We start from the raw sequence: 12,346 nt of genomic DNA, 5'->3' as shown, positions 1-12,346 counted from the left end.
ATGGGACACGTTCATATCTGTGCTTTTTTCAGCCGCTGCGTATTTGGAAAGGGTCGGGGACTTTTAAAGGCAAAACAGTGCTTTTTTGGTTCAATATACTTCAATGGAGAAGCTGCAGAAAAGCATGTAATGCATTTTGAAGCAATTTGTGTTTTTTAATCTGCCCAAAATAAATGCAAAACTGCAAATTGCAGTAAAATCACGTGCGCAGAAATCAAAAACGTACAGCAAAAAGCACTGCAGAAACAGATCAAAAGAAAACTGCATAGGTGTGTGCCGAGCCTTATGCTGGCCACGCAGATCAATTTTCAGACGAGAATATTCACACGAAAAATCTTTGTACATTCGCTGAATGAAAGAATTTTGTTTGAAATTTTCACTTGTTTTTAACATTCTGTTTTTAAAATTCTGAATGAAAATCACATAAAATTGTCTGAAAATTCCTTTGACCGAGCAGTTTTCTATTTTTTCCATATTTTCCCATCACTGTGGTTGAAAATGAATGTCAATTTGACCCACTTTTTTTTTTTTTTAAGGTTATTAACCGATTAATCGAAACAATTAAAACGGCCAACTAATCGATTATGAAAATAATCGTTAGTTGCAGCCCTATTGCTAATATTGTAAAGGTTTGTATGTAAAGCATTTTGTTTAGTAAAAGCACATTGATATACCACAGAGGTCTAAGTTTCCTTGGTTTGTCTGCAAGAATCTTTAAAGAGGGATTCCACCAAAAAAAAAAAAATATTAAAAGCCAGCAGCTATAAATACTACAGCTGCTGACTTTTAGGCTCGGTTCACACAGGGGGCGACACGACTTGCCGCGCCGCGACCTGCCGCGACCTCAGCGGCGACTTGCAAACGACTTCTGTATATAAGTCAATGCAAGTCGCCCGAGGTCGCCCAAAAGTAGTACAGGAACCTTTTTTCTAAGTCGGAGCGACTCGAGTCGCTCCTCTTAGAACGGTTCCGTAGTACAGAACGGGGGCAACTTGTCAGGTCGCGGTGCGTCGCGTCGTGTCGCCCCCTGTGTGAACCGAGCCTTAATAAATGGACACTCACCTGTCCCAGGTTCCAGCGATGCCGGCAGCCGAGGCCGATCGATCGCTCGGCCCTCGGCTGATGCCGCCACCATTATAGGTGAGGGAATCAGGAAGTGAAGCGAATCGGCTTCACTTCCTGGTTCCCTACTGCGCATGCGCGGAAGTGGGTGTAAATACCTGTCTTTGACAGGTATCTCCACCCCCCTCCCCCCTGAAAGGTGCCAATTGTGACAACGGGGGGGGGGGGGGGGGGGGGTTTCGATCAGCGGAGGTTCCTCTTTAGGGTGGAACCCCGCTTTAATAGATAGATGCAAGCATAACAACAACACATTGAACCTTGAAGCAGATTGGCTACAGCAGCAGAGCATCGGGTGCCACTCCTGTCAGCTAAGAACAGGAAACTGAGACTACAATTCGCACAGGATCACCAAACCTGGACAATAGAAGATTAGAAAAACATTGCCTGGTCTGATGAGTCTGGATTTCAGTTGCACATTCAGATGGTATTGTCAGAATTTGCTGTAAACAAGAGGAAAGCATGGATCCATCCTGCCGGATTGTATCACCGGTTCAGGCTGGTGGTGGTGTAATGGTGTGTGGGGGGGGGGGATATTTTCTTGGCACACTTTGGGTCCCTTAGTACCAATTGAACATTGTTTAAATGCCACGGTCTACTTTAGTATTGTTGCTGACCATGTCCATCCCTTTATGACTACAGTGTCCCCATCTTCTGATGGCTCCTTCCAGCAGGATAATGCACCATGTCACAAAGCTCCAATCATCTCATCACTGGACAATGAGGTCACTGCACTCCAATGGCCTCCACACTCACCACATCTCATCCAATAGAGCACCTTTGGGATGTGGTGGAACAGGAATTCACAACTGACAAATCTGCAAAAACTCTGTGATGCCGTCATGTCACTATGGACCAAAATCTCTGAGGAATGTTTCCAACACCTTGTTGTATCTATACCACGAAGATTTAAGGCAAAAGGGGGTCCAACCCAGTACTAGCAAGGTGTACCTAATAAAGTGGCGGTGAGTGTAAATGTTAAAAGTATTCAAACCATTTTAAAAAAAAACCTCATCACCAACATGAAAAACTGAAGGTGAAAGCAACAAAAAAAATAATAATAAATAAAGGATTTTAAAAGCTTACGCATCGTTTTTTCTTTTAATGCACAATTTTTTTTTTTTTTTACTTGCAGTGTGCCGATGGAACATGTCAGGAAGAGTTGATTCCCAAGTACAGCCCCCTTCCTCCTTGTACGTCATAGCCCTCTCTTCTTCTGTCTAGCTACTCTGTGTGCTGGCCCAGCTCCTCTACCCTCCTATACCTACATAGCCTTTCATTTAACAGCTAGATGAGGACCATGGGGGATTCTAACATAAAGTCACTTGGGTGGCTGCTGACATCACAAACACCCAGCAGCAGCCTCAGTGTTTTTGGATGTCCACACAAAGGAGGCCTTTACATGTATATAAAAATTGCAAAAAATAAAATAAAAAATATTACATGAATGGTCTGACAACAGAGTCTCTTTTAGATTCAGAATGCATTAGGCTTACCTGTCCATGAACTGGAGCACAAAGTCCTCAAACTCTGCACTGGCTGAGCACAGCTCCCTCTCCACCTGTACACAGAGATCAATAGCAAAATAAAACAGAAGCCCCAGAAAAAAATATACTAAACTAAAAAATACATAAATACCATCAGTTAAGCTGCAAAACTACAGCGTTTTGAATTGCAGGCAGATCTGTCACGAATCTGCCTGTGATTTAACAGTGCTGAAGTGTGAATGACAAAATGCGGAACATGCATTTGAGATGGCGCATTAAATCGCAGAGCAGGTCTGCCGCAATTGTCGTGTTGCAATCGCGGCAACCTACATGTCGCCCTCAAATATAGTTTAGGCGAAGCATGCGCCCCGCGATTGCAGCACGCTTTATCGCACAACAGACCTGCACTGCAATTTGAAGTGTCATTAAAATGAATGGCACCTTGAATGCGAGTCCATCGTTTTGTCATTTACACCTTGGCGCTGTCAAATCACGGGTAGATCTGTCTGCAACTCAAAACGCTGTAGTATGGAATACAGCCTGACTACCACACAAAGATTTCTTTACAATATATGAAACATACTTTTAAACTTGGATACAATCAGCCTGCCGGATTCTCTTAGTGCTCATGCACACGGACGTTTTAAAAAACTGGCTGCAAAGCTAGCTCCGATGCCTGGAAAAAGTGTTGTTAAAAATGTGATTTTTACCGCGTTTTGCATTGGCGTTTTTGCGCGTTTTTTAGCGTTAGCGTTAAGGAGAGTTTTTTAAGAAACACATCTCTTGGCTATAGCACTCAGAAAACAAAGAAAATATGTTGCGCGTTTATGCGCGTTTTCCCGCGATTCGCGTTTTTACAGCTCTAGCTCCACGCCATGGAACGCACTGGTCCTGGGTTTTTTTTACAGCTTAAAAACGCCTATGCCATTTGCAGCTCAAAAACGCCTAGGTGGGCATGAAGCCATAGACTAACATGGACAGCCGTTTTTAAGCTGCAAAAAAAGCTCAAAAAAGTGGCTGTAAAAACGTCCGTGTGCATGAGGCCTTACGATTATCACTAACAGCTGCTATAGCCCTAGCAATAATCATTGTCTTTTCCCAGTGGGATAAGCTTCCCCCGCCGGGTGAAGACAATTGCAGATTCCTGTCAGCACTTTCTGTGTTAATGAGGGAATCATGTGATTTTCTTATGCACCAGGTATGCCTGACCTTAATGTGTGCCCATCAGGCCACAAAGAAAACATGCTCTAACGAGGATTACCTGGGAGACTGGGAACCAATGCCCTGGCCCAAGTGTCTTTGAAATGTAGAAATTATCCTCTGATACAATGAAGCCAGCTACTCAATAGCGTCCATTGGAACAATTCTTTATTGGTAACTTAACAGGACACCATAATAACATGCTAAAGCGTTTCGGCCGAAGACTTGCTTATATAGCATGTTTATGAGTGAGGCTTCAGCTGAAACATGTTAACATGTTATTATGGAGTTATGCTATGTAGCCAATAAGGAATTGTTCTAATGGATATCACCAAAAAGCCGGCATTAATGTATCAGAGGATTAGTTCCCATCAAGCTCCAGCACCCAGTGTTTTCCCTGTATAAGTGTCAATCAGGTGTGACCAGGGGAAGCATTGCTGGACTTCCCTTGTGGCTCTGCGTCACGTGACCAGTGATAAAAGAAAAGCCTAAAAAAAAAAAAAAAAGAAGTTTCCCCTTAGTCGGTTCTGAGCCCTCTCAATAACACCAATTTTGTGAAGGCTGTAAAAAAAACATTGATTTCTAAAGGAGGATGTAATGACAGTGGTCTTTTAGCAGTCTTGTGTAACACGTTAACATTGCTTTGACTGTCTCCTGGAGCAATCTCTCCAATTTCCAACCAGGACTGCAGTATGTTCAAAGTCTCTGACCATCTTCTCGAACATTAAAGTGGTTGTAAAGCAGGAAGTTTTTTTATCCGAATTCATTTGAGGCCATCCTATGTATAGTAAGTTGACTACCACTGACATAATGAATATGTAGAGCTATAGGGCCAATAGCAAAAGATATAGTATGAGCACAGACAATGCTAAGTAGAACTTACAGAAAATACATACACAGCCAATGAAAGAAATGCTGTTGACAGTATATAGTCAGAAAATAAACACACATAGATAAAGAGATCTCTCTCTCTAATATAGGGAGATACACCCCTAACATTTTTGTAAATATTTTCTTCTATCTTTTCATGTGACAACACTGAAGAAATGACACTTTGCTACAACATAATGTAGTGAGTGTACAGCTTGTATAACAGTGTAAATTTGCTTTCCCCTCAAAATAACAACACACAGCCATAAATGTCTAAACCGCTGGCAACAAAAGTGAGTATATCCCTGTGAATATGCCTAAATTGGGCCCAAAGTGTTAATATTTTGTGTGGCCACCATTATTTTCCAGCACTGCCTTAACCCTCTTGGGTATGGAGTTCACCAGAGCTTCACAGGTTGCCACTGGAGTCCTCTTCCCCTCCTCCATGATGACATCACAGAGCTGGTGGATGTTAGAGACCTTGTACTCCTCCACCTTCTGTTTGAGGATGCCCCACAGATGCTCAATAGGGTGTAGCTCTGGCGAAATGCTTGGCCAGTCCATCACCTTTACCCTCAGCTTCTTTAGCAAGGCAGTGGACATCTTGGAAGTGTGTTTGGGGTCGTTATGTTGGAATACTGCCCTGTGGCCCAGTCTCTGAAGGGAGGGGGATCATGCTCCCCTTCAGTATGTCATAGGACATGTTGGCATTCATAGTTCCCTCAAAGAACTGTGGAGCTCCCCAGTGCCGGCAGCACTCATGCAGCCCCAGACCATGTCACTCCCACCACCATACTTGACTGTAGGCAAGACACACTTGTCTTTGTACTCCTCACCTGGTTGGCGCCACACACACTTGACACCATCTGAACCAAAAAAGTTTATCTTGGTCTCATCAGACCACAGGGCATGGTTCCAGTAATCCATGTCCTTAGTCTGCTTGTGTTCAGCAAACTGTTTGCAGGCTTTCCTGCGCATCATCTTTAGAAGAGGCTTCCTTCTGGCCATGCAAATTTGATGCAGTGTGCTGCGTATGGTCTGAGCACTGACAGGCTGACCCCCCACCCCTTCAACCTCTGCAGCAATGCTGGCAGCACTCATACGTTTATTTTCCAAAGACAACCTCTGGATATGACGCTGAGCATGTGCACTCAATTCTTTGGTGGACCATGGCAAGGCCTGTTCTGAGTAGAACCTGTTAAACTGCTGTATGGTCTTGGCCACTGTACTGCAGCTCAGTTTCAGGGTCTTGGCAGTCTTCTTATAGCCTAGGCCATCTATATGTAGAGCAACAACTTTTTTTCACATCCTCAGAGTTCTTTGCCATGAGGTGTTCTTTGCCATGTTTAACTTCCATTGACCAGTATGAGAGAGCGATAACACCAAATTTAACACACTTTCTCCCCATTCACACCTGAGACCTTGTAACACCGAGTCACATGACAGTGGGGAGTGAAAATGACTAATTGGGCCCAATTTGGACATTCTCACTTGGGGATGTACTCACTTTTGTTGCCAGCAGTTTAGACATTAATGGCTGTGTGTCGAGTTATTTTGAGGGGACAGCAAATGTACACTGTTATACAAGCTGTAGGGTCCGTTCACACAGGGGCAACTTGGGATCCGACTTCAAGTCGCCCCAAGTCGCCTCAGGTCGGACAACATTTAAAAACCAATGTAAGTGAATGAGAGCTGTCTTAATGCACACTACTGAAGTCGCTCCAACTTCAAAAGAAGTTCCTGTACTACTTGAATCCGACTTGTAGGCGACCGGTACCCATTGATTTCAATGGAGGTCGCCTCCAAGTCGGATTTCTGTCTATACGGAGGCGACTTTGACAGAATTATTAGCTCTGAAGGGGGAACTCCACCCCAAATTTCTGAAAAAAAATTGGCGTGGGTTCCCCCTCCGAGAGCATACCAGGCTCTTAGGTCTGGTATGGATTCCAAGGGGAACCCCCTACGCCGAAAAAACGGCGTGGGGGTCCCCCCAGATCCACACCAGACCCTTATCCGAGCACGCTACCCGGCCGGCCAGGAAAGGGGGTGGGGACGAGCGGGCGGCCCCCCCCCTCCTGAGCCGTACCAGGCCGCGTGCCCTCAACATGGGGGGGGTGCCTTGGGGGAGGGGGGGCGTGCGGCCCCCCCCACCCCAAAGCACCTTGTCCCCATGTCGATGAGGACAAGGGCCTCTTCCCGACAACCCTGGCCGTTGGTTGTCGGGGTCTGCGGGCGGGGGGCTTATCGGAATCCGGGAGCCCCCTTTAATAAGGGGGCCCCTGGATACCGGCCCCCCACCCTATGTGAATGAGTATGGGGTACAATGTACCCCTACCCATTCACCTGTGAAAAATAGTACAAAAAAAACACAACACAGGGAAAAAATATTTTATTGCACAGCTCCGGGGGTCTTCCGTCTTCGGGGGTCTTCTCGCCGGACTCCTCCGCTATCTTCTTGTAGCTCTTTTGCTAGCGGAGGAGTCCGGCTTTCTTCCTCGCCGCCGGCCTCTTCTCCCGACTTCGGGGGTCTTGTCCCCCTCTTCGGTTCTTCTGCCGGGCCACCGCGCCTTCTTATAGCTCTTTTACAAGCGGTGGCCCGGTCTTCTGTCGCCGCCGCCGCCGCCTTCCGTTCTTCTCCTTCTTCTTCTCCTGGAGATGTTGACTCGACGAGCTCTCCGGCCGCAATGCCAGGGACGCGCTGCGCTGCCACTTATATAGGGACAATGGGGCGGTGTCACATGGGTTGATGTCACATGGGTTGGTTACATGGGTTGCTGTCACATGGTAAGGGGGCGGGGTCACCATGTGACATCAACCCATGTGACCAACCCATGTGACATCAACCCATGTGACACCGCCCCATTGTCCCTATATAAGTGGCAGCGCAGCGCGTCCCTGGCATTGCGGCCGGAGAGCTCGTCGAGTCAACATCTCCAGGAGAAGAAGAAGGAGAAGAACGGAAGGCGGCGGCGGCGGCGACAGAAGACCGGGCCACCGCCTGTAAAAGAGCTATAAGAAGGCGCGGTGGCCCGGCAGAAGAACCGAAGAGGGGGACAAGACCCCCGAAGTCGGGAGAAGAGGCCGGCGGCGAGGAAGAAACCTGGACTCCTACGCTAGCAAAAGAGCTACAAGAAGATAGCGGAGGAGTCCGGCGAGAAGACCCCCGAGGACGGAAGACCCCCGGAGCTGTGCAATAAAATATTTTTTCCCTGTGTTGTGTTTTTTTTGTACTTTTTTTCACAGGTGAATGGGTAGGGGTACATTGTACCCCATACTCATTCACATAGGGTGGGGGGCCAGTATGCGGGGGCCCCCTTATTAAAGGGGGCTCCCAGATTCCGATAAGCCCCCCGCCCGCAGACCCCGACAACCAACGGCCAGGGTTGTCGGGAAGAGGCCCTTGTCCTCATCGACATGGGGACAAGGTGCTTTGGGGTGGCACGCGGCCTGGTACGGCTCAGGAGGGGGGGGGCCGCCCGCTCGTCCCCACCCCCTTTCCTGGCCGGCCGGGTAGCGTGCTCGGATAAGGGTCTGGTGTGGATCTGGGGGGACCCCTATGCCGTTTTTTCGGCGTAGGGGGTTCCCCTTGGAATCCATACCAGACCTAAGGGCCTGGTATGCTCTCGGAGGGGGAACCCACGCCAATTTTTTTTCAGAAATTTGGCGTGGAGTTCCCCCTTGAGCTCATTCTCTGCTTGGCCACGGCAAAAGTCGCCTGGCCTGGGGCGACTTGTAAGTCGTCCCAAGTCAGGTTGAAGTCATCACAAGTCGTGTTGAAGTCGTCCCAAGTCGCGCTGTGATCTTAACTCAAGTCGTGTCCAAGTTGCCTCACTCAAGTCGCCTACAAGTCGTGTTGCCCCTGTGTGAACGGACCCGTACACTCACTACTTTACATTGTAGCAAAGTGTAATTTCTTCAGTGTTGTCACATGAAAAGACAGAATAAAATAAAAATAAGCGGGGGGGGGGGGGGGTACTCACTTATGGAGTGTGTATGTGTGTATGTATGTATATATAATATAAATATATATATATATATATATATATATATATATATATATATATATATATATGTACACACACACACACACACACACATATATATATATAAAAATATAAAAATTTAAGTACACTTTTTTTCCCCCTTGTTAAATCAGTGTATGAAAATACCCTTACCTCTGAAAGATCATCTCGCTCTTGCGGCACAGATGAGCAATCTACTAAAGGCACCAAAGTGGAAAATGTTGCAATAAACTGGAATGTGATCTGTTTAGAAGACATAAAATTATATAAAATGAGTGCCAAACTAAAACGTTTTAAAGAATATTTCCAAGCAAAAACACCAGTAAAACATCAGTAATAGACCAGAAACTAATGTTTAAAGAAGCTGTCTACACACATTTTAGCTAAGTGGATTCAAAATACACAAGCGATCAGGGGCGTAACTATAGAGGGTGCAGCAGTCGCGACCGCAACCGGGCCCTGTGATGCAGGGGGCCCATGCAGCCCCCTCTACATATGGCCAGCAGCAGCATAGACAGCTAGGGGTACCAGTGCACCATGCACACGGGTGGCTGGAGGTGGAGGGTGACTAGCAGAGCTCCATGCTCGACTATCGCACTGGCTGCTCTTTAGTTGTGCATTGCCCGCATGACCTGTGTCCTCAGCCGGCTCCTCAGAGTACCCCTCTCCCGCTCCATGCATTGCCGCTCAGTCCGATGTCTGTTCTCCCCGGTCAGAGTCCCGCCCCCCCTCCCCCGAGTCCGGCCCACACTGCACTGCATACTTCTCCCGGGTAAACAAACTTTAAGCACACAGATGCAGTGCAGACCTATGAGAGCCGGCTCCCCGGAGGACACTGCAGGCTTGTCTGCCAGCCCCCCTCCTCCCCCGTCATACACAGATGATGAAAGGTCTTTCTGGGAGATATGCTGATCGCCCATCCAGCACACTGGATGGAGCCCAGGCCAACATGGATGAGTGCGCGGCCTACAGCTTGGTCATGGTGAGTGAGAGGACCCCATCTCCCACACACCATTACATACCCCCTCCATCTCCCCCTGGGGACAGGGACCCCTTCTTACATGGGGACAGGGACCCCCACCTCCCCTGGGGACCAGGACACCTTCTCACCATGGGGCAGTAACTTCATCTGCCCTTGAGAAAAGGACCTCATCTCTTCTGGGGACGGGGACCCCATCCTGCCTAGGGACAGTCCCCCAATGGGGCACCTAAAAATAAAAAAAAAATAAAAAAAAAAAATACTGATACCAGTGGTGGAACTACAGGGCTCACAAAGGTCATACCTGTGACCACGCCCTGGAGTTCCACCGCCAGACTCGGAGGGAAGGGCCCTGGCTGGGGTTCAGGGGGGCCCTTCATGATTTCTTGCATCGGGGCCCTAAAGGTTCTAGTTACGCCACTGCAAGCGATGAGCATCAGATGATGACATTACATTATCCAGTACAACCGCTAGCTACTGGTCTTCACAGACATCATGAAGATTGAGTTCCCTTCTAAGGTTGGGTACACACGGGCTCAACAGAAACCGAGCCGGTGTAACGAGCAGCTTTTGTTGAAGAAACATGCTAGAAAACCAGCATCCAATCAGCGCTGGCAGATCTTGGAGGGGCAGTCTCCCTGTTAGAACACAAAGGCATATCACCTGTGTTAGTACGGCAATCTGTCAGGTTTTTTTTTTTTTGTTCAGCCTGATGAACCTACACTGTGCACCAGGTTTAAAGAGGAAGTAAACCCTGATGGATTTACTACTTCTTTGTTTCCCTGCAAAGGTAAAGCATAATGGGCTACTATGCATCACATAGAAGACCCATTATGTGTCACTTACCTGACACAGGAGCCAGCGAAGTCACCGCTGTCCCCTGTAGTCCAGAGCATCCATCTTCTTCCGGGTATTGCTGCTCTGACCACTCACAGCACCGAAGCAGCGATGACGTCACTCCCGCGCATGCGCACGTGAGCTGCCACTAAAGGCCTATCACCGCTAGCAGCGGCATTGCTGCTAACGGCGATAGTGCACCTGCGTGTCGCTGTCTACGGCGCATGCGCCGTAGACAGCAGTGCCTCTCTTTTAGTAAATATCTCCTAAACCGTATAGGTTTAGGAGATATTTCTTGGACCTACATGTAAGTCTTAATCTAGGCTTACCTGTAGGTCAAAGTGGTTTGTAAGGGTTTACAACCACTTTAAACAAAGGCATGCTAAGAGGAGCAGCTGCACGTAAAGAACTGTCTTAACCGCTTCCCACCAACCCAAAGTCATATGACGTCGTCAGGTTTGAGCGGCAATATCTGAATGATGGGTGCAGCTACAGGCATCATTCAGATATTTTCTTTTAGAGCCGACTTTTCACTACACCATATGATCATAGCAGCTGTTCAACCGCTTGATCGTTCTTACAGGTGGCGGGAGGAGGGAGGAGACTCTTGACCTTAGATCTCACTGTAAAGAGGACCTAGAACACACTATTCCTATTACAAGGGATGTTTACATTCCTTGTAATAGGAATACAAATGATAAAAAATAAAATAAAATAAAAAGAAAGCATCAAAATTAGAAAAAAAAAAAAAAGAGAGAAATGTAAAGTGTCCCTGTCCCTGTGTCAGGGTTGCCAAATTCCCGCAGCATTTTTTACTGACAAAACGTAAAAAAAAAATAAACGGACGAGCACTTTTTTTTTTTTTTTTTTTTTTTTTTAACTAGCGCCCTGAGAAATTACAGAACTCCTATTGAAAACAAACACTGAATATTTGAACAGTATAAACATGATATAGAAACACTGACAATACCTATAACAAAGTAATTTGCTTGATTTACACTTAAAAAGTCAACACAGCATGAAATTATTAGCCCCTTTATTGGCAGTTGTAAAAAAAAAAAAAATCAACGATTCTTACAAACTGTCAGTAAATTTACTGGCTGTTGGCAACCCTGCCTCGTGTGCTCGCTCGCAGAAGTGAACGCAAGTCGCGCCCACATATGTAAAACGGCGTTCAATCCATACATGTGAGGTATCGCCAGGAAACGTTAGAGCGAGAGCAATAACTAACCCAAGACCTCCTCTGTTACTCTAAACATGTAACCTGTAAAAAAAATGTTACAGTGTCGCCTATGGGGATTTTTAAGTACCAAAGAAGTTTGGCGAGAGCATGTGCAATTTTGAAGCATGACATCTTGGGTATTATGTACGTGGCATAAAATCATATTTCACATTATGCAAAAAAATTGGGCTAACTTTACTGCTTTACTTTTTTTTTTTTTTTTTTTTTTTATGCATGAAACAGTATTTTTTTTTTTTGTCCAAAAAAAAAAAAGCGTCTAAAAAATTTGCTGCACAAATACTGTGCGAGATAAAAAGTTGCAACAACTGCCATTTTATACTCTAGGGCAGTGATGGCGAACCTTGGCACCCCACATGTTTTGGAACTACATTTCCCATGATGCTCATGCACTCTGCAGTGTAGAGGAGTATCCTGGGAATTGTAGTTCCAAAACATCTGGAATGCCAAGGTTCGCCATCACTGCTCTAGGGTCTCTGCTAAAATATATATATATATTTATTTTAGAAAAAAAAATACTATTTTTACATGTAATTTCTGAATTGGCCTGGTAGGCAAGTAATTAAGCACCAGAAAACAAAATAAATAAATA

General features: G+C 46.3%; 1 protein-coding gene across 1 annotated transcript in view; it reads right to left on the bottom strand.

The window, feature by feature from the left end:
• PSME4 (proteasome activator subunit 4) overlaps positions 1-12,346 on the bottom strand; it is a gene marked incomplete in the record, with an annotated part of 200,084 nt that overhangs the window by 107,927 nt on the left and 79,811 nt on the right. The window contains 2 exon segments of the mRNA XM_077485552.1: positions 2,616-2,680; positions 8,852-8,941. Of these exon segments, the coding sequence (XP_077341678.1) occupies positions 2,616-2,680; positions 8,852-8,941 (155 nt within the window).

The sequence above is a fragment of the Lithobates pipiens genome, unplaced genomic scaffold, assembly GCF_037356315.1.
Source record: "Lithobates pipiens isolate NorthernLeopardFrog02 unplaced genomic scaffold, aLitPip1_a1.2 Scaffold_18, whole genome shotgun sequence".
In the NCBI taxonomy this organism is placed as follows: domain Eukaryota; kingdom Metazoa; phylum Chordata; class Amphibia; order Anura; family Ranidae; genus Lithobates; species Lithobates pipiens.
Note: the sequence above shows the minus strand (reverse complement) of the source record. Positions and strands in the feature narration are given on the sequence as shown.